The 24569-nt window shown below is 63.8% G+C and overlaps 1 protein-coding gene across 1 annotated transcript in view; it reads right to left on the reverse strand.

The window, feature by feature from the left end:
* The window catches only part of HDAC4 (histone deacetylase 4), a 201808-nt gene that overhangs the window by 4737 nt on the left and 172502 nt on the right, over nt 1–24569 (reverse strand). Inside the window, exons 17-24 of the mRNA XM_015587825.2 lie at nt 22243–22289; nt 18668–18775; nt 16750–16805; nt 15043–15130; nt 13957–14076; nt 13461–13558; nt 7094–7212; nt 5712–5845 (exon numbers count right to left, since the gene is read on the reverse strand). Coding sequence (XP_015443311.1) covers nt 5712–5845; nt 7094–7212; nt 13461–13558; nt 13957–14076; nt 15043–15130; nt 16750–16805; nt 18668–18775; nt 22243–22289 — 770 coding nt within the window. The remainder of the gene's footprint in view (nt 1–5711; nt 5846–7093; nt 7213–13460; nt 13559–13956; nt 14077–15042; nt 15131–16749; nt 16806–18667; nt 18776–22242; nt 22290–24569) is intronic.

Genomic DNA, 24569 nt, shown 5'->3' on the forward strand with positions numbered 1-24569 from the left:
CCCCATTTCCCGCCCCCCCGCCCCTGAATAAATAGGAAAAACATGGCCTAACAGGAAAGCGAAGGAAAGATGTGAGCGTCACCACAGGCGCACGAAGAGGCGCTCAGCCTGGGTGGTGAGGGGTGACCGTCCACTCTGCTCCATGGCGCTGCTCCACCTGGGCTGGCAGAGGTCACACGTGGGAACGCCAGTACTGCTGAGGTTTGGGGGCCGTGGGACGAACACTCTGACGTCACCTTGCAAGCGTGAGTGAACACATTCCCTGGGAGTGACCCCTCTCTCTGCTGTGTTTACTTCAGAGGCGCAGCTGTCCACATGTCCCACTCTGCAGTTGGGAGGAGCCCCCAGCCCCAACGAGCAGGGTCCAGAGGCCACAGCACCCTAAGGAAACACTCCTGACGGCGTCCCAGCTGACTCAGATTGTGTTGATGCCTCCAGAACATGCCAGACCCTACTTGGCCAGTAACAGGGACGGCCAGGAAAACTAAGCTGGTGGCGGAGGTGCCTGGCCCCATCCAAGCCCCTGGGAGCCTTTCTCGTTCCCCGTGGGCAGCCACGCAGCCCCGGCCACGGTCGCCAGCCCAGGCTCGGTCAGCTCGGCAACCGCCATGCACCTCGCAGCCCAGGTTCCGGCCACCAGGCAGGGGAGCCGCCATCCTCCCTTCTTGGAGACAGGTGTCCAAGGGGACTGGCTGCAGCTGTGCCTGCCCCACCTGCACTGCACACCCCGCCCGCCCTCCGCCTCCGGGCAGCCAGGCCAGGGCCTCGGCCACCCTCGCTGCCCCGAGTGCTGTCCAGCATGGCATCCCTACTTGCTGGCTGCGTTTGCCACTCTCTCTAGGGGATTCTCCAGCACGATTCCCGGCCCCGCCTTCCTCCCAGGGCCTGGACACCGCCGGCCGCCCGGGAAGGTCCTCCAGCGCGAGCTTTGCCTCTTCCTGTTTTCCTGCTGGCTGCTCTCAGGGGCCCCCCGGGGCCCGGTCCTGGGCCACCGCCTGCTTACTCCATCGGTGGCTTCAGTTCCCACCTGTGACAAATGCGTCCACCACATCCCGAGTGGCCTGAGCACTTCCTCGGCTGCTCAGGAACTGCACACGCGGCCGCTGGACACTCCCCAGACCTGTCCCTGTGCAGGCATCTGGGGTGCCTCTGAGAAGCCGACTCTGTTCCTTCGGCCACATCACCTGCCTGGGCGGAGGGGTGGCCCCGAGCGGAGGTGCGTCTGGCAGCATGGCTGCAGCGTGGCGATGACCATGTGACAAGCTGGCAGCCTGTCCCCACGGTCTCCAGTGGAGACACAGAGGCTTACAGACACGAGTCCATTTCCAACAGTTTTTAAAAAGCAAAAATAGAGGCTTACAGACACAACGAGTCCATTTCCAACAGTTTTTAAAAAGCAAAAATAAATCACAGGAGGACTAAAAATCACGGTAATTCTGAAAAAGGTTAAAGACCGTAGACGCGGTAAACAGAAGGTGCACGTGCACCTTGGGGCACTGTGACACCTGTCCTGCTGAGCCAGGGTGCAGCCCGGGGCCCCGCCCGCTGCTCTGGTCCCCTCGCACACAGGAAGTTCCTGCGGCAGGCGATGGACGCTCCGTGGGTGAGAAATGGCATCAGGAAGGGGCAATGCTTCTTGGAAGAGCCGCCGGAGAGGCCCAGGCCAGCTCTTCCCCGGCGGGTCCCTGTCACCTGCAGGGGGGCAGGTGACTCCCTAAGGGTGAGCACACCTTCCCCTCTCTTCCTCTCTGTGGGGGGACTGGGAACATGACACCCAAGGCGCAAGGCCCACACTCCCAACTGGCTCAGGCTCTGCTGGGCCTGGATACTTGGCAGGGGGGTGGCAGGCCATCGTCACACGCAAGGGAAGCTGGTGTGCAACGTGGCAGTTTCCTCAGGAACCAAATGCTCAGAAAGTCGCTCGTAAGCGAAGAGACTCGCAGAGAACATTCTCCCACGTCTGGGACCGTCCTCGGGCCAGCCTGCCTCGTCTCCCCCTGACACCCCTCCTGTCATACTTCCGTAGCTCCACAATCCTCTTGGGAAAGGACGAGGCATTAAAAAAAAAAGGCAGCACAACTGAGCACGACAAACTCAGGTGTTCCTTGGTGCCCGGGCAGGCAGTGGGCACGTGGCGGTCAGCGCCAGACATGAGGGAGCCCGTGGGGGTCAGTGCTGGACACAGTGGGGCCCATGGGAACCTGGCGGTCAGCGCCGGACACGAGGGAGACCGCGGCACGAGTGGGGACAGATCCGAGAACACCTGGTCCTAAAGGACATCCTGCACGCACTTGTGAGCTGCCCCTGTCGAGCCAGGCAACGCAGGTAACTCTGCCAGCCCGCTTTGCCCAGGGGGTCGGGGAACTTCGCTGCCGCCTCCATCCCAGTGACCGATGCCCAGGCGCGGAGGAGACGGGGTGCAGGACGGGGTGAAGGCCACCTGCTGAAGGTCGCCGGCCGAGATCCAGGAGGCAGGATGGAGACATGAGGCCACGCTCTGCCTAAACCAGGCGCACAGGCGCTCCACAGGGTCTGCGCGCAGCTGAGACAGGGCCGCCGTGGGCCCACAGTGGGCCTGACGGCGAGCGTGAGCACGTGTGTGAGTCGGGGGCTGGCCGACTGGCCCCAGATGCAGTCGACCTGGCGTCTGTGTCTCTGTCTGTGTCGCCCTCACAGCTGCTTTCGGTCACTCAGCTCTGCCACACCCACATCTCACAAAGCACAAAGATGAGACAGAGGGGCTCGCCCTGTCCCCGAGAGCCCCCGTCCCCGGGGGTGCCCGGTGCCATCACGTCCGACGCTCGTCTGGCAGTCGGGGTGTGTGAAACTGTGGCATTCAACCTTAGAATGCCACGATTAAATCGAAAACTGACCCAAACAAAACCCCGCCTTTATGTCACACGAGTAACGACAGGCCGGAGGCCCTCTCTGCTGAAAGCCGGACCGGTCCGCCTTGGCACCCCACCCGCAGGATGCCCTACGCCTCCATCCGCATGGCCCACCACTTCTGTCACCTGTCGCCAATGGCTACCGCTAACTCAAAGCTGAAACTGTGAGAGTGAGCGGCTCCTGGGATCAGCGCGGCCCTCGGACTCGGCTCCCGGCTCGCAGGCCCGCTCCGCCTCCCCGCTCCCCTGCAGCCGCGTCTCCAGTCGGCAGCGCGGGCCACAGCTGGCCGCCCGCGTGCATGCCAAATCGTCCAGCACGCCGTATATCAACCCTCATCAAAGGCCGCGGGGCAGGGGAGGGGGTCCATGCGACTTTCCTGCATTAAAAAGATTTTTAAGAGACCTTGATAAAGCTGCTGCTTCCTGCTGTTTGATGTCTGCATAAAAGAACACTTTCTTGTTGGCAGAGCAAACGCACCAGGAAGCAGGACGGGCCCAGCGGAAAGCGAGGTTCTCTTTTGTTATTTTAAAATCACCAGCTAAAAGAATCAAAACGCTTAGGGTCCTTGGAACATATAAATCAGCTGCCTTTTAACTCTAGTGAAGAAAGGACAGGTGAAACCTGCAGACACCGCAAAGCTCCGCTGGCACTTCACTTGGGGACGGGCAAGCAGACTGCCAACCGGCACAGCGGGCACGGGAGCCTCCAGCATCTCTGCCCCGCTCGTGCCTCCAGGGAAAACGAACACCACGCACGGGCCGAGACGTCGGGGGAGAACGGCCATCGGGGTGCCCGCCGCACCCAGCCCGCTGCCCACATGCTCGTCGCTGGCCAGCGGCCCTGAGGGACGGTGGAGCGTAAGCCTGGGCTCCTGTGTGCCTTTGGGCACGTCGTTAAAATTCCCCGCTGGGGGGCCCAGGACGCAGACCACCGGTCCTGCGGTCCCCCTGCACCCGCCATCAAGGCCGCTGATGCCTAGCACTGCTCACTCGGGTGCCACCCTCCTCAGGAGCGGCCCCAGAGCAGGGCAGACACCACGGCTTCTGTCCCCGGGCGCCGTACCCCAGGGCGCCCAGCTCTCCTCTCTTCCCGTGGCCACCTCACACGGGGGACACAGGAAGAGCCTCCCAAGGGTCCAACCCCACGTTAGCTCGTTCTCATGCTCCGCTCGCATGGCTAGGGTCCAGGCCCGGGTGCAGACCAGACACTTGTCATCAAAGGCCACCCTGTCAGCTCTGTCCACCCTGAGCCTAGCAGGGCACAGACCACACTTCATCCTCTTGCCTACAGCAAACCTTCCGTTGGTTCACACGAGTCACAGAGAACGACACCATGCCGAGGAGAGTGCTGTGTCACGTCCCTGGAGACCTCCCTACACCACGTGGCCCGCCGCGGCTTGCTGAGTGCAGGAACCACAACCTGGGCTGGGCCCCTGCTCCAAGCCCCGCTCTGCACGTTGGGCCAGAGCCCTGCCCACGTGCCGGGGCCCGTGCTGGCTGTCCCCTGGCGGGGTGGCCCCTGGCAGGCCCTCCCGGCTCTCGGCCTCCTGCGGGGACATGGTTTGGAGCCCCAGGAACAGTGAGCTGATGAGTGTCATACGTGAGACTTGGCAGGTGCCCTGGGCTGGCCGACGCCCACGCACCGGCCCTGCCCACACTGCTGTGCCCCCTCCACACCCAGCAGCAGGCACCTCCTGGCCCGTCGCCCTGGCCTTCCCAGCGCCGCTCATCCCGGCCGCCCCTCTCCCCTCCCGGCCCCTCGACTGGACACCCTGACCTCCCGAGTGGCCTGTGGCCCGAGCCAGCCCCACCATGAGTGGCCAGGGCCGCCTCTCTGGGATGCCCGATCCTCCGGAGCCTCAGGCCAAGGCCGCTGCTGGGCTTCGCTCAGCTCTTGGTGACCGGGAAGAGGGTGGATGTGGGGACGAAGGCCCCCGACCGGACCCTCGGGGGATGAACGCAGAGGCCCCCCTCTGATGCATGAGGGAGTGCCGGGGGTGGTGGAGGGCTGTGCCGTGCTGTGCCCCAGGGCCCCAGGGCCTTCCTGAGGCGGTGGGGCCTGTGACCAGGGCATGCTCGCTGAGCACCCACCGGCCGGTTCCCAGGGCCCCGTGTGATGCCACATGCCCGGAGACCTCGCCCGCCCCCACCGCTGAACCTGTGGTGAGGTTGGGGCACAGGAGCGTGACCCCGCACCCAAAGGCCTGGGGTGCATGTGAAGATCCAGGAAGAGCACACTTGGATGTGCAAACTGGAAGCTTGCGGCCAGTTTGTCAGGGACTCAAGTCGCTCAGGGGGCTGCACACGCCGTCACTGGCCGCACCTCCCCGCCTGCCCTGAGCAGTGTGGGGAGTGGCCGGCCCCGTGTCACCCAGGAAGGAGCTCTCCCAGAGGCCTTCGCCTTGAACCCTCACGAGTTCCTTCCCTTACTCCAGACCCTCTGACCAAGTGCAGACCACTGTGTCTCCCTGACTTTGTCCTGCAGCCTCGGCAGGGCCCAGTGCAGAACCAGCCCTGGTGTCACCTGTGGGCCCAGCCTCTGAGACCCACAGTGACCCCACTCCAGGAACCAGCCCTGGACCGTCGGGGAACTGGGCGTGTGGCCATCCCCCGGGACGCGCGCGCAGAGTGAGGGCCCTCGGCGGGCAGGGCCCTGGACTGCTGTTTTCAGAGGAAGGGCTCCCGACAGTCCTTTGGGCCTCCTCCTTCCAGGGACGAGTAGCTCTGCGTGTACTCGCCTGCAAGGCAGGGTCGCAGGGGACATGGGACACAGCCGAGAGCCAGCGGAGCGGCCCACACAGGCCACGGGCTGCCGGTACCTACCTCGTTTCCCAGCAAAGCAGAAACACATGCTTCCGAGGCGTCGCAAATGGCCGTGAGGTCGTGGCCCCCCTCCAGGGCCAGAACGATCCGGCCGCCGGCCAAGCCCATCAGCTGCTTCGTCAGGTACCCGAAACCTGCAACGGGAACGGGAGATGCGAGGGGCGGGCGGGGCGGGCGCGCGGCACCGATGCCTGGCGGCCGATCAAAGCGGCCGCAGCGCATTACGTCACGCTGCAGGCCCGGGGGGCGGGCGCGCTGGGCTCGTAATGGAAGCCAGGCGCGGCTGCAGTGAACTCAGCGGAGAATTTTGGTCTGGGATTCTTTTTGATCTCTGTGAGAGCAGGAATTATGGTTTCGAGGCTCTGATTTTATAATGCCACAAATCATCTTATTTGGGGGATGGGGAGGAGCCCCTCAGCTCTCACGTGGGGACCACCGAGGCCGGGAGGCAGGCGTGCCCAGGGCCGGGCAGCCGTCAGCAGCTGCTAGGTCACGGCCACAATCGTCCCGGAGGCCTGGGCAGTGGAGGTACCGGGCACACGTGTGCACGCTCAGGCTCCCGTCAGCGTTGCCGGTGTCCCCCAGGACCCTCGTGTCCGCGTCAGGATGCCTGGCTTCCCTCAGTGCCACGGTCCCCGCTGCACCCGCGTCACCCTCCCTCCGGCAGAAGACGCCTGGTGGGATGGGCCCATCATCACCACCCACGGCCAGGCCGCCCGACAGCTGTCAGAGAGCCGGGCAAGCCACGCCACACAGGTGGGCGGCCCGTCTCAGGCTGGCCATCAGCAGCACGGCCTCCAGCCGGGTGTCGCCCTCTGGTGGCTGCGGGCACCACGAAGCCCTGGCTTTGTCTGTCCAATAGGCACAGGGACATTGGCTTCCAGGCTGCCACAAGGTCTGGATGAAGCAGCTCAGCCTGGGCCGGGCGCTGAGGGGTGCTGGGCATGGCCCACACTGCCCTCTGCCTGGGCACTTCCTCAGTCCCTAGTCCCACGGCCTGGGGGCAGGTGGGTCTGAGGTGCCCTGCGCTGGAGCTGGCCAGCTTCCAGCGAGCCACACTGCTCCTGTGAGGGGAGGGAGACTCTCCCTGGAAGTCTGCGCCCATAGGGTCAGAATGAGGGGCCCCCAGGGCCTCGCACAAGTCCCCAAGGTCACGCCTAGAAGCCCCGAGAGAGTCCTAAAGTGCTGGGCAGCAGTGGCCAGGCAGGGCCAGGGGCTTCCAGGCCTTTCTATGGACCCAGCTCCATGTCAGGCCTTTGGTCAGACAGACAAAGCGGAGCTTCTTTCTGCGGTCCCTGCAGAGGGGAGGCCTGAGGGACGGAGCACGCCGTCCGAGCAGCAAGGTGCAGGCGGGCCTCCGGCAGGCTGCGAACCCGACTCACATTTGGCGGAGAGGTTGTAGCCGCCCAGGGGTGTGGGGTGGCCCTCCACGGCGTCGAAGCCCGACGACACCAGCACCACGTCCGGGCCAAACTCATTTGCTATTGGCATGACGACCATTCTGCAAAGGGCAGGAGAAGGCGACAGTCAGATGGAGACACAGATGTGGAGGAGAGCTGAAAGGCCACCAATAGCGCCTGGCCCCTTGCCCTCAGGTGAGCGGGCCGAGAGCTCTGCACAGGAGCTTCCATCTGCAGGCTCACGCGCAGTCAGGAGGTTGGCCCAGGTGTGCCAAGGCGCCTTTCACTGTAATCCAGCAGCGTATTTGAGAGGTGGTCTGCAACCCCCATGGCACCAGCTGCCACCGCTCCATCCTCGGTCCTCCCCAAAGGTGGGTGGCACTGCTCACCCCTCACTTGGCATTGCCCCGATTCAAGGTGGGTGCGTCACCACCCTCACACTGGGCCCAGCCGTGTGTGGCTGAGGTGGGAGAGGCTGCCTGTCCACGGGGGAGACCTCCTGTATCTTCCATTTGCCCCCAAGAGCCACAACGTCGGCAACGAATGACAGAATGACCGATATGCACTCACACGACAGGACGCGGCTGGTTCGTTAACTGGAAATTCTACACCTAGGTCTTTAGAAGGAAAACTGTGTTCTTAACCCAATGATCCTCTTAAATTTGAGCATCAGACACACACTGAGAGATCTAGGAATTTAGTTAAGAAAACAAGAAAAAGCCTACTTGAATAGGGAAGAAAACATAACACAAAACCACTGCCTTAGAGCCTGCAGCCTCTGCCGGCCTGTCCTGTAAACACGTGCATTGTGTTCTAACTGCACGTCGCAGCTGGAAATTCAGCAGTGGCACCTGTCATTGAAGCTCGGTTAATCTGACTTGGAATTAAGTCACCACTGACTTCCAGCGTTTCATCACAGGTGCCCGGCTGTGCCCCTGGAGTAGCAGAGGACGGCGGCCTGTGATGACCCCCGGGCGCCCTGAGCCAGTGCTGGTCTCATCACTCGACCCCTCGCTGGAGCCGTCTAGGTCCCGCAATTCAATGGCCTACTTCTTGCGGTGCTCCAGCAAGCTTCTGCGGACCCCCCGCTCCCCAGCACCAATCAGCAACTCATTGGAGTCTCAGGCCCCCTTCACAGGCTCTTCAGAGGCCGTGTGGACCTGGCCACATGCGTGCAGCAGGGATGAGGCCCCTTCCCTGGGGACGCCGTGGCGGAAGGCGCAGGGCTGGTGGTGAGAGTTCCTGTCGTTGCTCATTCAGCTTCTATTACAAAATGAAGTTCACCATTTAAGTCGGCAAAGCCAACTGCATAAAGCACCAACTTCAGCCGAAGGAAACAAAAATGCTCAAAAGTCAGCGTTACTCCATTCAGGAACGAAACTGCACTGCGGTCCTGCTGCAAAGTCCCTGACTTCAGGCGGGAGTGACAGGAACCCGAGCGCTGCACACAAGGTGACGAGTAGCTGCCCCGCTCTGCAGGACCCGCGGTCAGGGCCCTGCGCGATCCGGGGTCAGTGGGTGCAGCTCAGTGGGCTGCGGGTCGGCGGGATATGTCTCTGGCGCGATGCAGAGGCAGCCGGCGCCCCCAGTCTAGGGAGCACACGGGACCGAGGCGGAAAGACCGCACAGGCGCTTCCTGGAGAAGAGCATCGGCCCGCGGCCCGGCGCCGTAAAAACCCGCACGGAGCCGCGGAGAAACCCGCTCTGGAACGTCGCACTGGGGGGCACAGAAGACCGAGGCTGCTGCTTCGAACACCCCATTTTACTTCTGCAAGGCTGTGCCCGGTTCGGTTTCCTCTGAACAGGCTGAGGAAGGCCGCTTCCAGGGGCGTGGGGCGTCCACTAGGGCCTGAGGACCGGCCATGTGGCCCGCAAGGGGCGGGGCGCACTCTGTGCCACGCACCGCCCTGGGCGCGGGCGAGCGCGCACGCGTGGGCCCAGCGCAGGCGCGGTAGTGCCCCTTTACTCAAAATCACGGGGTGGGTTGGGGCCCCCCACTTGGCCAACCCCCGCCCAGACCCCGTCACCGGGCTGCGGTCATGCTGCGCAAGGCACGGCTCCGCGGGTCACAGGTCCCGCACGCACGAAGCACAAGGCCGAGCTTCGGAGCCGGCGCGGCCTCGTGGGGATGGTGCTGCCCAGCGACGTCATGGACCTCCGGCGGGCGGATGCAGACAGGGGTCCGGCCAATGCCCTTTGCTTCGCCTCCGAGATGGGGCGTGGCCTTCCCGCAGGCAGGGTCAGTCCCGGCGCAGGGCCTGGGGCTTCCTGGGGCGAGAGGCGGTGTCATCACGTTCTGGAAGCGTCGGGGAACTTTGGCCTCACCGCAGACGCCGCTCAGGGGGCGCAGCGGCCGTGTGCGCAAGCGCAGGTGGTGGGCTCCGGCCCGCCTTGAAGCGCTGCCCGGCTGCTCACTCCTGACTCCCCGCAAAATGACAGCCGAATTCATTAAACACAGTGACCACCGAGAGTCCCTGGCAATGCGAGGTGCGTGGCACCGCCCCAAAGCGATCGCAATGGAAGGCGGGACACACTGATGCCTCGTGGGGGGTGGGGGTGGGGTGCGGGCCCACGGGTCATGTGGGACGGCGCGCGCACACGCACGCGCACACGCATCCACTTTCACTGTCCCGCTGGGGAGTCCCCACACTGTGTCCCTGCAGCAGCGGAGAGTCTGACGTGGCTTCAAGTGCCAGGCACAGTCACCTTGCCAGGGGTTTACTGAGACCCGGCCCCATCCTAAGTCAAGGAGCATTTGTAATTGACTCAACAGTTGGTTCTGACTTCTGGAAAGAAATGACCTTTCAATTATTCATCCCCCTGCCAGGGCCCCACGAAACTCATGCATGACACAGCCTTGGGGCATACAGCCTGGCATGGCCGGCAAGCTGTGATGCTGCCTCCCAGGGGGCTGTGCCAGAGAAGGGGCTGGGAACTGGGGGACAGGGCCTAAGCCTCCATGGTAACCGGGGTTCAGGGCTGACCCACGCCCTGCATCCCAGCTGCTCTCTGCCCCACCCCACCCCAGGTGCCCCAGAAGCATCGCTCACACAAGCTGGCTGTGTGCATACACCTCCCTCCCTGAGGTGGGTGCCTGGTGCCAGGGCGCCCGGGTGGCGCACCCTGCGGGCTGCTACGCTAGGCGCCTTGCGACTTGCTGAACGCCAGCAGCAAGGAGTCGAGGGCTGGACCTGCCGGTCAGTGGGCGGAGCCAGGCTGGCAGCAGGCGGGCGCCCTGCGCGGCTGAGGTGCGGTCTGCGCACAGCGTCAGATCGTTGAAAAGCTTTTCCTCTGCACTCTGTGCAAGCACTGGCTCTGCTCTGGGGGGCCCCGCGCCCGTGGTGGGCGTGCCTGGGCTGCGGTGGCTTCCGTGCTCTGCGGTGCCATCTTGAGCGCCGCCCCAAGCCACCGTGCCTACCAGAGTCACCAGGCCAGTGGCTGGAGCGACTGTCCCACAAGTATTTAAACTCTGCTGAGAGCCAGAATCAGAACAGAGATAAAAACGACCGGAGTCCCGCTGCTCTGGCCCGGCGGCCCCCGACGGCGATGCCCACCGCCCAGGCACTGCAGCCAGCGAAGGTGCATGGGCAGTTTTTGCTTCTAAAATCACCGCAGAAGGTCCTCAGATGAAACGTACACGGGAAGAGACGCAGAGGCCCTGGAGACACGCCGCCCTCAGGCGCGACCTCACGGAACAGACTGAGCGGTGACCATCGGTGCCACCACACCACACCCGCCATGAGAATTACGGACAACTTAGCACAGCCACGGAACAGCCTAAAAAAGGCAAGAAACACCTTACGAGAACAAAACTTAGAAGAGCCTCAACCTTTAGGTCCAGCCTGAGAGGTGGGGTGGAGGGGAGGGGACATGGGACAGGACGATCTGCCCAGTTGCTCAATTTAAAGGCGACTCTCGAGTCACTGGGAGCCTCGAGCTGCCGCCTGAGGGTAAGCAGGCCCACTGACATCTTCGATAAACTCTGTAGCACTTAGATCCTACGATTTCAAAGCACGAAGGACCCCAAGTTCATCTCCTCACGGCTGACAGGTGGACCCGCTTGGTCGCCAGGCGCAGGTAAGCGAGGGGTTAAGGAACGCGCCGGCACCCTCCAGCAGAGGGGCCTCAGCCAACTTCAAAGGCCCGGGCCCCCTGGTTTGAATTAAGCCCCCTTTCCTGATGCGCCTGCCAGCCCAGGAGAAAGTGCCTGCTTCTGGGTTTCATTAGGGGCAATTTTCTTATCTCTTCTTCATCTCAGGCTTGATCTCCTGAAATGCGACGTGGCAGCAGCAGGTCTGCGAAACGAGGTGCTCCCTTTAAGGCCCACATTGTCCCCCTGGGGCCCAGCAAAAGGCGGAGGAGCGTGGAAGGAAGGGGAAAACAGATCCTGACCCTTCTTCCCCTATGCGATCGATGCCCAGGGAACCATAAATTATAAACTTCAAAGTGCTCTTTTACATTAAAATCAATATTAAAAAAAAAAATCCTGGAACAATTTTCCTTTTCAAAGAAGCGATTTAAGCTTGAAAAAGCGCATTTGATAAGGTATCGTCATGTACACACTTGGCAGGAGATTAAAACAGGATGTCAGCAGCAGCTGAGTGAAGGGTTCATCTTAAAGGCTGGGGTGCAGGGTCGGGGGGAGGACGTCCCCAGCCCCCCAAACAAGGTGCAGGGATCTGCACCCCAGGACCCCACCACCTGGGGCACTGGACCCACAAGGGCCAACCCAGCCAGAGCCAGAGACGCGACCTGGACGACGACAGATGCGGCTCCTACCGCCTGGACTCCGGCTTACACGGCGCTGCCTTCTCCACCCGCCCAGAGTCTGGCCGTGCTGGGCCCCTTGGTCCCTCAGGTGGCACCAAGCCTCGGGCAATGTTCACGCTTCTCATAGTGGCATCTGGACGCTGGCACTTCCAAAGGAGCCTCCTAAGAGAGCTGGTTCCTGGGAGGGAGGTGACAAGGTGGTGCCCAGCACCCTTCCACGTCACACATGAGCAGCGACAGCTCCCCCAGTGGGGATGCTGAGGGGGTTCGGGTTTCACGAAGCTGCTATTTAACCGTGTATATCAGTGACTTTCCAGATGCTGTGTGTTTGGGGGAGTCCTCCCTTCAACGGGCAAGGCGATCACCAAAATCACATCTGATCGAGTAAGAAGCAGCGGCATTAAACCAGCAAGGTCAGGAGAGAGGTTCAGGGGGGACCCGAAGGGGGCTGGCACAGGCCGGTCTCCTTGCTTGCGCAGATGGCCCACGGCCTCGCCATCACCGAGGCACCCTGACCCTGTGGGTGAGGACTCCGTCTTGAGGTGAGTGAGCACATGCTGCAAGGGGTCATGTGACCGACACAGGGTCTCCTCAGAGCGCAAGACAGAACCCTCAGCAAAACTCTGACAGATGTGCACTCCACGTGCCCACACCTGTGTGTGCAGACACACGTTTGCAGACACACCCGCACGCGCAGTCCCGTGTGCACACCAACAAACACATGCCCACGTGCACACGTGTCCGAAGACACGTGCACCTCACACGCACGCCTGCACGCACGCGCCGTGTGAGATGAAGCGGGAAGTCAGGGGCGCCATGGCCTCCGCGGGCTCTGGGGCATCGCTGGTGTTTTCCAATGGGAGCTGGGGGCTGGTCGGGCTACGCCCCTCAACAGGACTCTCCTCCTTGCCAGCACCCAGGGGCCCTGTTTCCCGGGGCCGAGTCCGCCGGGAAGGTCAAAACCGCCAGTTGAAGGAACAAGGATACCCGTGCCCCAGAGCGTCCAGACTTGGTGGCAGCAATTACTTTGGTCTGACCCAAATCAAAGTAGAAATGACCATTTGGTGACAGAAGCCAATACTGAATTTAAGAAAATCACTCTGCAGCTATATCCTCACGGCTCGGAGGGACGCAAAAGAAGTGGGGTGCGTGGGGGGCCCTCCCGAGCACCAGCCCAGGAGGGATGCGCGCCGTCACCTCACCGAAGGTCTGCTGGAAGCACCACCAGAGACTGCACGATCCTGGGCCCCAATGCCGGTGGCCCAGCTCCCGGCTCCCCGCCCTGGTCTCTGCCGCTGTCCTACGGTCGGGGCCCGGCGGGGACTTGGGACTCGGCACGGACTGGAGCACTGCGACCAAGGTCGGGAGGCAGCCTCTGAGGAGCCGCCTGAGGCCGGAAGGAGGACTGGCGCGGCAGCCCCTGGAGCACCACGCCTCCAAGTGAAGGGACAGAGACATCCACCCCTGCCAGGCGCACCCCGGGATGGCCCAGCCTCCCCCGCCATGGGTCTGGCACCTCAAAAAGGTGAGGGGGGAAGGACAGCAGTCGGGCACGCGGGGCGGGACCCGGGACACTCACCGGAAGGCCGCCAGGTACTCCACGTCCCCCATCGGGGGGTCGAGGCCACCAGTGAAAGCCATGTTGACGTTGAAGCCCACGCCTGGCCCTGCGCCCACCTATGTGAGTGAGAGAGCGAGCACGTGTCACAGACCCTCGACTGGGGGTGTGATGGAGGCCTGAGCCAGTGCCCCATGGCGGAGCCTGTGCGCTGGGCCTCAGGCGCCAACCACAGAGCATCCTTGCCCTCACAGAACACGGGGCTCCGCCCGGCTGGCCTGGGGCGGCTGCGGGGCGGCCCTTGTCCCTCGCCCTGGGGGCTACCCGCAGCACGTGGTGACCTGCAGCTGTGCCGGAGAGGACAACCAGGGTACGTCTGCACACGAGACTGCCCGTCCCAGCCGCCTTCTGGGGTGTGACCCAGCGGCGGGCGCACTTGTCTGTGGCGGAGCCCCGGCCTCTGCCTGGCACGTGCCCCGCGCCCGCCAAGCCCCCGGAGCCCAGCCGCAGGCCTCACCTCGTCGGGGGCGCCGCTGCCCGGGAAGAAGTTGCCGTCGTCGTAGCGATGCAGGGAGATGTACAGGACACTCGGGTCGCTGTAGAAGGCCTGCTGGGTCCCGTTGCCGTGGTGCACATCCTGACAGCAGGGAGGTGCCGTCACTGAGCACCCGCCAGGCCGCCCGTCCCCAGGGAGGTCCGAGGGGCCGGGGACCAGGAGGCGGCGGCCCGGGGCCACAGGGATCTCTGCCGAGGAGGGCAGGGGTTCAGCCCTGCCTGGAGGCGGGGCATCCCAGGCACAGCCCAGCCGTGTCATCGCTCACGGGCCCCGCGGGTCTGTGAGAGTCGGGCCGCCTCCTCCACGCCCCCGGCCACGGCTGCTCATTCCTGAGCACGTGTGAGGTGATGCTGAGGTACGCGGGAGACCACCCCACGGGGCTGAGTGACAGGTGCACACACAGTGCTGTGGCCCCAGGTCCCCAACTAAACCGACAGAGCCCTTCTGACCACAACGCCCACATGCTAAAGCAGGACGCGGGGGAGGCCACGCTCGGCCGGGTGGGGGCCTGCTCTATGCACGGCCTGAGAGGGAACGGACTCCTTGAACGGCCCCGCCCCGGCATAAGAGCTCCGCACTTGTTTGTGGAGTTTGGGACTCAGTTTTAACCAGCCAGCCTTTCGGGGCTGTGAGGGGCTGAGAGGTGGCACTGCCTACGGGACATGGGGAGCAGGTGAGGCCAGCACATGCCGGGACACCCGTGCAGAGACGGGGAGGGCGCTGTCATCAGGAGTGACAGCCGAGCAAAGCCGCGCGTTCGCCTAGGGAAGGGGGTGGCCGCGATCAAGGCCACGCCATCTGTCTCGGGACCTGCCTCCCGGTGAGGCTGGGCCAAGGGTCACCCACACCCGCGGGCACATGCTAGGCATTTCAGGAACCAGGTATTGGCCGGTCGCCTGATCGAAGCTGCGAAACAGACTCGTGACAGGCGTGGCTTTGTTTTTTGCACCTTTGGGGTAGTTTCTAGAGAGCTGAGATCCCCACATGCGAACGCCTATGGAGGCAGAAACGCGCCTTCTCCCTGCGCCCGGGACACCGCCTGCTTACCCAGTCCACGATGAGCATCTTGCTCACGCTCAGCCTCTGCTGGAGGAGCTTGGCTGCGATGGCCACGGAATTGAAGTAGCAGAAGCCCCTGTGGACAAGAAGCGGGAGAATCGGAGAGAAACACGGTGGGGACCGGCTTTTCAACTTGCGCTAGGGACATCTAGAGCCCACGGCCGCCACGGGAGCGTGGTTAATGCACAGCCTCCCGCCAGCGGTCTGGATGCTGATGGCAGGTGCGCACGCGCATGCGCACGAAGCTTCCTGCAGAGCCCCGGACGGGAAAGCCCTCTTCGCTCTGTGCCGACACCCCCGTTACCAGCCTCTCGGGAGACGCTGCAGCCCACGGAACGCAGAAGCGACCTATTTCGATTGTTTCCCGCCCATCCTTTCCTATTCTAAGACGTAGGACAATGACAGAGTCACTCCCCGTGGTTAAATGCTAATTCTACAGTCTTATTCACAAGAATGAGAAAAACAAAGCGATTCAAGTCAAAATAAAAATCTCATCTGATTCGCCTCTGCCGGAATTCCCACGGGGCCGAGGCCTGGCTGTTTGGTTTCGGGCAGCCCCCCGTCCCCGGGATGCGCAGACACCCCTTAGCACGCCACGCTGGCCACTAGGATGACCACTCCGAACACCCCACGACGTAGCTTCAAACCAGAAAATGCTTCAGAGAAACGAAACGAGTCTGCTCCCAGGTGACTCAGTGTGCTGGCTCACGGGGTGGCCGAACGGTTCCTGGGTTAGGCCGCGGACAGCCACCCGCATCCTTGCTTGGAGGTGACAGTCACATCTACCCAGCCGGTCTGGAAACTCTGCCGCGATGCCCCGCTCCCAAATGGAATGGCAGAGGGCCGATCCGGGACACGGGGGCCGCCTGTGGTCCTGTGTCGACCCAGCTGGCGGGGGACCGGCTCCAGCACTGCCACCCGCGTTCTGCACTTCCTGCCTCGCTCTGTCATCTGACAAATCGCGACCCGACCTGCAAGGCACCACCTGCTGTACCTGGCAGCGCGGGTGCCCATCCTGTCTCCCTGGCCCAGGGTGCCCACCGTGTTCGCTGGGGTGGCTTGCTAGGCCCCACAAGATGGCACAGCGAACTCGCCCCAGGCTGCAAAGGCACTCGGCACACAGCTGCCAGGCCGAGAATCTGTCCACGTGACCGTGTCCCATGTGAGCTGCACCTGTCGCTAGTTCCCCACAAATACGGTGGACAGAGGACGATCCACACGCCACACACGCTACACACAGATGTGTGTAGTCAGGGGATCCAGAACCCCAAGCAGAGTCTGGGGAGCTGGTCACCTGGCCACGGCCTTGGGACATCAGCCTCATTAGCACCAAAGGGCAAGCAGGCCGGCTAAGAGGCCACACCTGGAAACAGGCTGCGGGTGTGGCCGAGTGCTCCAGAACGCAGGCTGCAGGACTCGCCCGGTGACATTTCAGGGTCCACAACCGGAAGCCTCCCACTGCCCCCCAACATCTGCAAACTCCTCCCCTTCCTCCCTCTTGTCGCGGCCCATGCCGAGGGCGGCCTCTGCACGGTTGGCTTCCGTGCCAGATCGGGGACCCTCAGGGACTGCAGGGACGCCCAGCACCTGCCACGCCACGGGAGGGTCGGCAAATGGGTTGCTCTTTCCCCTGAGCGCCAGCCCAGCCCTCGGGGCGGCCAGGCACAAGCACCCCCCCCCCACGCGTGCACTTACATGGGCGTGCTCTCCTCCGCGTGATGTCCCGGCGGGCGGACCACGGCAAAGCCATTCTACACAGGACGCCAGACAGGTGGGGGACACAAGGAGAGATTGGTTTCGTGTCAGGGAGGGAACCAGCAGATGGAACCGTCAGAGGGCTCGGGGCACACGCGCGGACACGTTCCACACCGCGTCCTGGGGCAACAGACACGGGCTCGAACACGGGCTGGCTGCCAGCCTCCCAGGGCTGTGGGGTCCCTTCTTTCAAAGCGGTCTACTAGCTGCCAGGGACGCAGGCGCGTGTGCCCCTGTGTCCGACGGCCTGCTGGCGAGGCGTTGTGCCTACTCGCGCAGGAGCCTGGAGGGGCGTGGAAGAGGCACCCGGATGCCTTGGAGCCAGACAGTCTCCCCAGAAAGCAGCTGGACGACTTGCCGGGGACCCTGGGTACAGACGAAACCGAAGGGCAGACACCCTGCCCCACATTGGCCTTTGTGTGAAGATCTGTCACCAATGCAGTCCAGTGCCCAGCGGAGTGGGCAACGCAGAAACAAGCCAGCTGCCCACGCCGGGGACTGTCTTGGAGGCTGGAGGGGGCCACGGGCCAACGTCCCGCTGGAACTGCCCGGCCACCGACGCCTTAAAGAACAGAGTGCTCTGCAGCTGCTGTAGGAAAATAGTCTCAATGGGCATCTCCCGGTGTCATCAGCAAGAGGAAGCTGTTCGGCCAAGATCTGTAGCAGCCCCGAGGGCCAGATGAGCACCCGCGACCGGGCTGCGGGCAGTGGTGTGTGGCCTGCCACAGACAGCAGCCCAGGGGACAGAACAAGCGACGTGCTGACGTGGGAGCCCCGCCCCCACACTCCCGCACCGTCACTGTGCAGCAGGGCTGGTCGTGACCGCCCCAGGCCCGCGTGCCAGCCACTGGCGGGGGGCGGGGGGGAAGGAGCTGCGGGGCCGGGCAAGCCGCGAGCATGCAGCGGGCGGGCCACGTCTGCAGGGAGGCGACGGCTCCACGGAGAAAGGCCCATTGCAGCAGCGTCAGATCGCGACCCTGTGGCGCCGTGGGAAGACACGGGAGCTGCCCACGCGATTCTGCCGGCCGTGGACCGGGCCGTCTTCACCCAACTGTTTTCCTCAGAACGAACGCCGGACAGATGGCTGCTCCAACTTGGAGAGACAGGAGACCTTTCTCCAAGATGCACAAGGCAGGCCAGGCCGGTCCCCTCGAGGGAAACCCGACGGGAGTGGCGGCCAGCGACGCGGTCTGGGCTTGCGGGTGAGCTCGCGGCCCTTCCCAGCACCTGCAGACGCTCCGACGAAGGTGGTGACACCAGCGCTCAAAGGCCAGCGACTGCAGGATGGACCGTGCCGGGACCTGGGAGGCCCACGAACCCTCATGCCTGGGCGGGCCCTGCGTGGCCGGTGCCGAGCTCTGGTGCGGCGCCCGGTGAGAACACCCACGATGATCCGGAAGGGCTGTCGCTTCCCCGGCCCCGCGGCTGTGCGGGGCGGGCGTTCCTCACGCGCTTCGACTAACCGGCCGCCGGAGACCACGCGGGAGCAGCCGTGGGACGCGGCCGACCGCTGTTCTAATTCACAACCGTTTTCAGTTTCTCGGCTGCAAGCGCCGACGTGGCCCATGCTGACAGGAAGGTTCGTCCGCGCTTCGGTCACTTTCCAGAGTGTAAGGTGCTCGGGAGACCCGAACGGCTGGGAACCTGAACGGCTTTCACAGGTGTGGGACGTGTCCTTTTGACTCGACAGTGAGTGACAGAACAGGGTCCACTCTTTCTGCCCGGACGGCGGCCATGCTCCTGCCCGGTCACCTCCCACCTGTCCACAGGGGATGTCGTGGTGGCCGACCCTTCCCCGCCCCTGAGATCTCCGGGCAGGGCCCCTTCCAGGAGCCACCTGTGCCGCGTCCCCACTGACCTTCAGCTCCCCTGTGGCCACTCTGAACACCAGCTCCACCACGCAGCCCACGGCCAGGCGGGCGGCCCCCGACGAGTGCACCTCGTTCCATATGGTGTCGCTGTCCACCTGCGGAAACAACACTCCGGAGTGAGACCCCGGCCCTGGAACCCTGGCCTGGAGCCTTCACGCCAGCCACGCCGCGTCTGTCAGACCCTCCCAAAGACCACCTAGCGGCGACGCGCCCGCGTTTCCGCCCCCTCCTGGGGCGTCGTCTCCCCTGACCGACAGAACTGAAGCTAAGCAATGACGTCACAGTCACTCGTCAGTTCCGTCCAACGACGACCGCAGGGACGGCAACGGTCAGCAAAGCCAGACAAAGCAGAAGTGAGGTGTGTGGCCCCCCAGTTACGGCTTTGCTTTGTGCTGCGCGTCATCAGAAGCACCAGGCATTTGGCAGACGTAGCACAGGATGGAGGCCTGGGGATGGGGGAGGACGGTCAGGGTCCCTGGGGACGGGGCAGGACGGTCAGGGTCCCTTGGGACGGGGGAGGACGGTCGGGGTCCCTGGGGACGGGGCAGGACGGTCAGGGTCTCTGGGGACGGGGGAGGACGGTCAGGGTCTCTGGGGATGGGGCAGGACGGTCAGGGTCTCTGGGGACGGGGCAGGACGGTCAGGGTCTCTGGGGACGGGGGAGGACGGTCGGGTCCCTGGGGTGCTCTGCCCACCAGTGGCTCTGCTGCCAACAGAAATGTGTGTGGCACACGCGGCTGGAGCCTCCCTTTCTGTGCGGTTCACTTAGGGACGTTGAGGTTTTAAGCCCCAGCTAGTGTGGGACAAAGACGGCAGAGATGTCGGCCACGAGTTACATAAGGAGCTTGTCTTCTCAAGGGAGCCGGGGGCGCATCTGAGGTTCAGGATGAAGCACGCGGCCCCTGGACGCCAGCTCAAGGAAACCGAGCTGCTGTCCCCAGGTGTGGGGACACCGGTGCCTCGGCCACACACCCTGGGGACTTAAGGCGCCCTGCTTAGGGGCGCCCCAGCCCCGTGAAGGTTCTGGGAAGCTGCGCAGCAGCTCGATGGTCACCTCTAACAGTGTCTGCCGAGCCTGCTGCCCACCCCTACAAGCGCCCCCAGCACCAACCGCCTCGGGCCTCTGGAGGCGGGGCCCGGCCAGCTGCGCACAGGCAGGTGCTGCCGCCAAGCGCAGGTGTGTCCAGGTGCGCACAAGCTCCTGCCCACCTGACGCTGACCGTTGCGTGGGGAGGATGGACGACTCAGCGAGACAGAGAGACGTTTGTGGGGGCCCAGGCCTTGCCTGAGTGCTGTCGCCACAGCGGTCACGCTATCGGGGTGACCACGCCGCTATGCTCTAGTTTCCAGGCATCGAAACACCCTGGCTTTGCCGCTGCCCACTCCCCACAGCATCAGTGCCCAGCTTTCAAGGCCGGCTTCTGTCCTGAGTGATGCTGGCCGCACGGCTGTCCCCCACCTGCTCATTCACACAGAACGTCCCTGAGCTGGAGAATCATTAACTCGAAGGTGACAACGCTCAAGTGAGAGCCGGAGGGGACGCCACCAGCTGCCCTTGCTGTCCAGGATGACAACGTCCTAGGCTGCACCCCTGAGGACCGAACGCAGTTTGGGCAAAACCACTCAGATTACTTCTCCTCTAAGCACGACGATTTGGGTTTTGGGGCCAAACAGCCAGAGCAGGGAGGGAAAATGAGCCAGGACTCCACGTGCTCCGCAGGGTCTTTGTGCTCTGCCCTCGTTCTGTGCTCCCAGGGTCCCGTGACATCCTGCCTGAGCGAGGGACAGACTCCCAGCCCCACTGTGGGGTCCCCAGAGAGCCCAACAAGACCTTGCCCTGCTTCAGGACCTAAGTCCCTCGGCTGCTGGCCACCAGCGCCTCGTGGGCCAGCCTGGGATGGTCCGGTTGGCGTCCCAAGCTCTGGAAATGGGAGGCCCCAGTGAGGGAGCGTGGCGGGGGCGGCTGCCCTGCCCAGGGCAGGACGCAGGGAAGAGCCGCTGGCCCACGGCGGAGCCAGGAGGTGGAGACCCGGACGGGTCTGGGCCGGGGGGCTCTTCAGGAGCCGTGGATGCAGGTGCAGTGCCCGGGCACCCACAGGTGCTGGCAGGTCACCTCGTCCTTGTCAGGCAGCCCCAGAACCACCAGGTATGCGAAGCTGCTCCTTCCGTCCGGTTTGAAGAAGCGAAGCACGAGCTCGCATGGCGAAGGAAGGACGAGCTACGCCCCTGCACAACGACGTCACTCCAGGAGACGTGCACAGCCCGTCCCCACCACACCACCCCACAGGTGGGTCCCCACGCTTCGGCTCCCGGGGCCCACTCTGCTTCCTGAAGACCCCCGGGGCTGGGGGGCCCCAGCGACACAGTCGTCCAGGGCTCCGTGGGAGCCCCTGCTCCCTGCGGGGCTGGAGAAGACCATGCAGAGAGGACAGCCTCCGCGGACACCTTGCCACCCCGCTCTGCCCCGGCCGAGAGCGTTCCGTGCCCAGACGTGCGGCGAGTGTGGTCAGCCTTCGGGCTCGGGCGAGGTGTGTGGCGCGGGGGCCACCTGGCTGGAGGCCACAGACCTGAGCTCCCACTTAGCTTTCATTAGCAAATTATAAATCCTGCCCTGCATGGCACAGGCTGCAGGGCACTGTGAATCCAAACCTTTTCAAGTCTGGCCACACATTTGCCCAGAATTAAGGGACTGCAGCCTACTCACAACCCAGAGTGAAACCGCCCCAGGAAGGCTTGGCGGTAGGAGAGTCAGTGCCGTTCATTCCCTTTCTGACGGGATGATTTTCAAAGCAGCGGGTTTTTTTAAGGCTCAGGAAGAAAACAATTTCGTTTCATTTCTATAACAGAATCCAGACCTCAGGCTCCAGCCTGCGATCGGTAACGACACACACGCCGGGCCACTGGGCAGCTCCGGCCACGGCGGCTGTGTCGTCCATGCGTTCGGTCTGGAGCCCAGCACAGCAGCTGCATCTCTGGGGTCGCGGGGCCCGCACGGCGAGCAGGCTGTGGTTCCTCGCCCGAGTCAGGGCTGGGGTCGGGGAGGCCCGCGTGCAGGACGCCAGTCTGCTAAGCGTCTGCCTGGCCAGATCGGCTTAAAAGCACCGTTGCATTGGGAGCAGTGAACGTAACCGGCAGCTGCCGGCTTCACGGGGCCGGGAGAGGCCAGGCTCCCACATGCAGAGCCTCACCCGTGGCTGGGGCTGAAGTCAGAGCCGGTCGGCATGCACCCCACCTGGTGGTGTGTTCGTGGCCCACGTTGGGTTGCGCTGACGGCTGCTCCCCCGCAAGGCGGCCAGCCGCACAGCTGACCCCGTCTTTTGGAGTGAGCTGTGGGGACCAGACAACCCTCCCAAGGAAGGTGTCCGAGTACAGCCATCAGCCGCTTACAAACTCCTGGGCCTTTGAAGCCACACGTGTCAGTGGCCGGCCACCCCGGCCCGGACTCCATTATGGAAAATGCCTGGCAGCAATTACCCGCCACAGAGAGCCGAGCAGAGGTTTCTGTGACCACTGGGGCCCGAGAACAAACAAGACGTCATGTGCACATTACAGGAACACTTACCCCAACACCACCACAGGGCAGCCGGACAAAGACGGACGTCAGCGAACCTGCAGGGACAGGGAGAGCGAGGTCAGAGGCCAAGGTCGCAGGGGGCCCTGGGAGCACCGTGGGTCCCTCGGCAGTGCTCTGGCACCGTGGAGAACGCACGTGACGCCCACCACAGGGGACAGACTGCGCCGACTGTGTGGCCCGAGGCGGGGGCCCTCGTGGGCTGCGGGCGCTGGGCCTGTAGGGCACAGCCCTGCAGAGAGCTGGCATTCTCCATGGTGACAGCCTCTCCTCGTGGGGTGGGGGAGGCGCCGCGGGTCTTCTGCTTCCAGCCCGAGCTCAGGCACCTTGCGTGAGACAGCCCCGGGCTTCTGCAGGCTGCGTCCAGTGCAAACCTCACGGCCGGCCCTGATGCCAAGTTCAGAGGCTCCTGCGGCCCGGCCCAGCCCTTCCCAACTCCCAACGGGGCAGAGGCCGGGTCAACGCCTGTGGGGCCGCGAAATGCAAAGAACTTTCCAGAATGTGGAAAAAGCATCCGAAGTCCACTGGGATGGCTGTGAAGCTGGCCGCCTGGGAAGGCCACCAGGTCCAGGACACAGAGGCACCACCCCCTCCCCCAGCGCTCAAGCCTGTCCCCTGGAGCTAAGGACAGGGTCTCCTGCTTCTGGCTCCCAGGCGAGCCCTGCCCCCCACCCCGCCCTGCTCCCTGGAGCCCCCAGGCCCCTCCAGCTAAAGGCCCACGTTCTGGGGCCCCACCGCTGCCCTCTGCCTGACCCACGCATTGGTCCCCTCGGGGTGCTCAGCTCCATGACTCCAGGGGCCAGAGGAAGGAGACAGGGTCCCGGGCCCAGTCTGTCATGTGGACGGCTTGCCAGTGGGGGACCTATGTGAGGACTTGGCGTTCGCATGTGACAACAAGAACGAGACCGCCACACGGCAAGGTGCCTGGTCGGGACAAGCGCGATGGCACTGAGAGCCGGGAGAGCAGCCTAGTATGCGGCCGTCGCCCACGCTGGGACCGGCCTCCGTGCTGTCTGGAGGTCTCGGCCCCGCCCTGAGTCAAAGGCCGGACGCACAGGAGGGCGGGGGGCAGCGGGCACCCAGCAGCCTCGCTCAGAAAGGGCTCGGAGGCCCAGGTCCCCCTAGAAAGGCAAGCCTGCCCTCGCTTGGATGGGGGGGCTGGCCCCCACGTCCAAACAAGGCCCCTTCCTCGGGGCAGCCGTGCGTTTCGGAGTGCTCTCAGCTGTCTCTGCGTTTCTTGGGTGGTCCCAAGGGCGGGTCTGTGCCCACCTCGTCCCACCAGCACGGAACACACCGGGCGCTGAGCCACGGGGGGCGACATCTTTCTGCCGCTCTCAGCCAGTCAGCCTTGCCTCCCAGGGACATGCTCAAGTGAACTTACACTCACTGAGGCCAACACTGCGGCCCCGCCTTCCCATCACGGTGGGGGGCCTGCTCCCCTGCACCACGCGCCGACTGCCACTGCCTGGGCCCGTGGCCCCCACCGCAGGTCCTGCAGCCACGTGCCAGCACTGGGTATGTCCTAACGCCAACTAAACTGCTTCCTGATAGACCATGCGGCCTCCAGCCCTCGCACCTGAGGCGGGCTGGGGGCATGTGTGCCATGTCCTCCCTTGTGCCCTAACTGCTGGCCCACAGCGGGCAGTAAGCCAACGTGGGAGCGGATGAAGGATGGGCCAGCAGGGGAGGGGGCGCCGGCACTGTGACCACTGTGGGACGAGCTGGGGCTGCTGCAGGGCAGAGGTTGGGAGGGTCAGGGTGGGCTAATGGGGCAGGGGCGAGGAGGCACGGGCCTGCTGTCCTGTAACAGATGCAGCGGCTCAATCAGGGTGCACGTGCCATTCCCTAAAGCGCCTTCGGAAAGGCCACTGCTTCTCACATCGCTGACTTTCCACCTCACGCAGCGGCTCAATCAGGGCGCACGTGCCATTCCCTGAAGCGCCTTCGGAAAGTGGCAGGGGGTCCTGGGTGACATGGCCACTGCTTCTCACATCGCTGACTTTCCACCTCACAGGACACGGCACCGGGCACCTGAAGAGCCTTCTTCCAAATCAAGCATCGTGTGTGTGAATTCACGTACGTGTGTGTGTACACGTGAGTGAAATAGGGCTCTAAGAGACTGGATTCTTCTGTTTTTGAAATTATAGCCAATAACGTCTACGTTAAAAGCATAAATCTTCTGATTATCTTGATTTTGAGCAGCACGATGATAAAAACGGCACGATGTACGTGTCCAGCACACACCCCTGCTGGGCGGGCAGGAGCACACAGGGCTCTGAACGGGAAAGACCCAATGGTGATGGTCCCCAAGGTCTGGC

The sequence above is a fragment of the Pteropus alecto genome, unplaced genomic scaffold (genome assembly GCF_000325575.1).
Source record: "Pteropus alecto unplaced genomic scaffold, ASM32557v1 scaffold143, whole genome shotgun sequence".
NCBI lineage: Eukaryota > Metazoa > Chordata > Mammalia > Chiroptera > Pteropodidae > Pteropus > Pteropus alecto.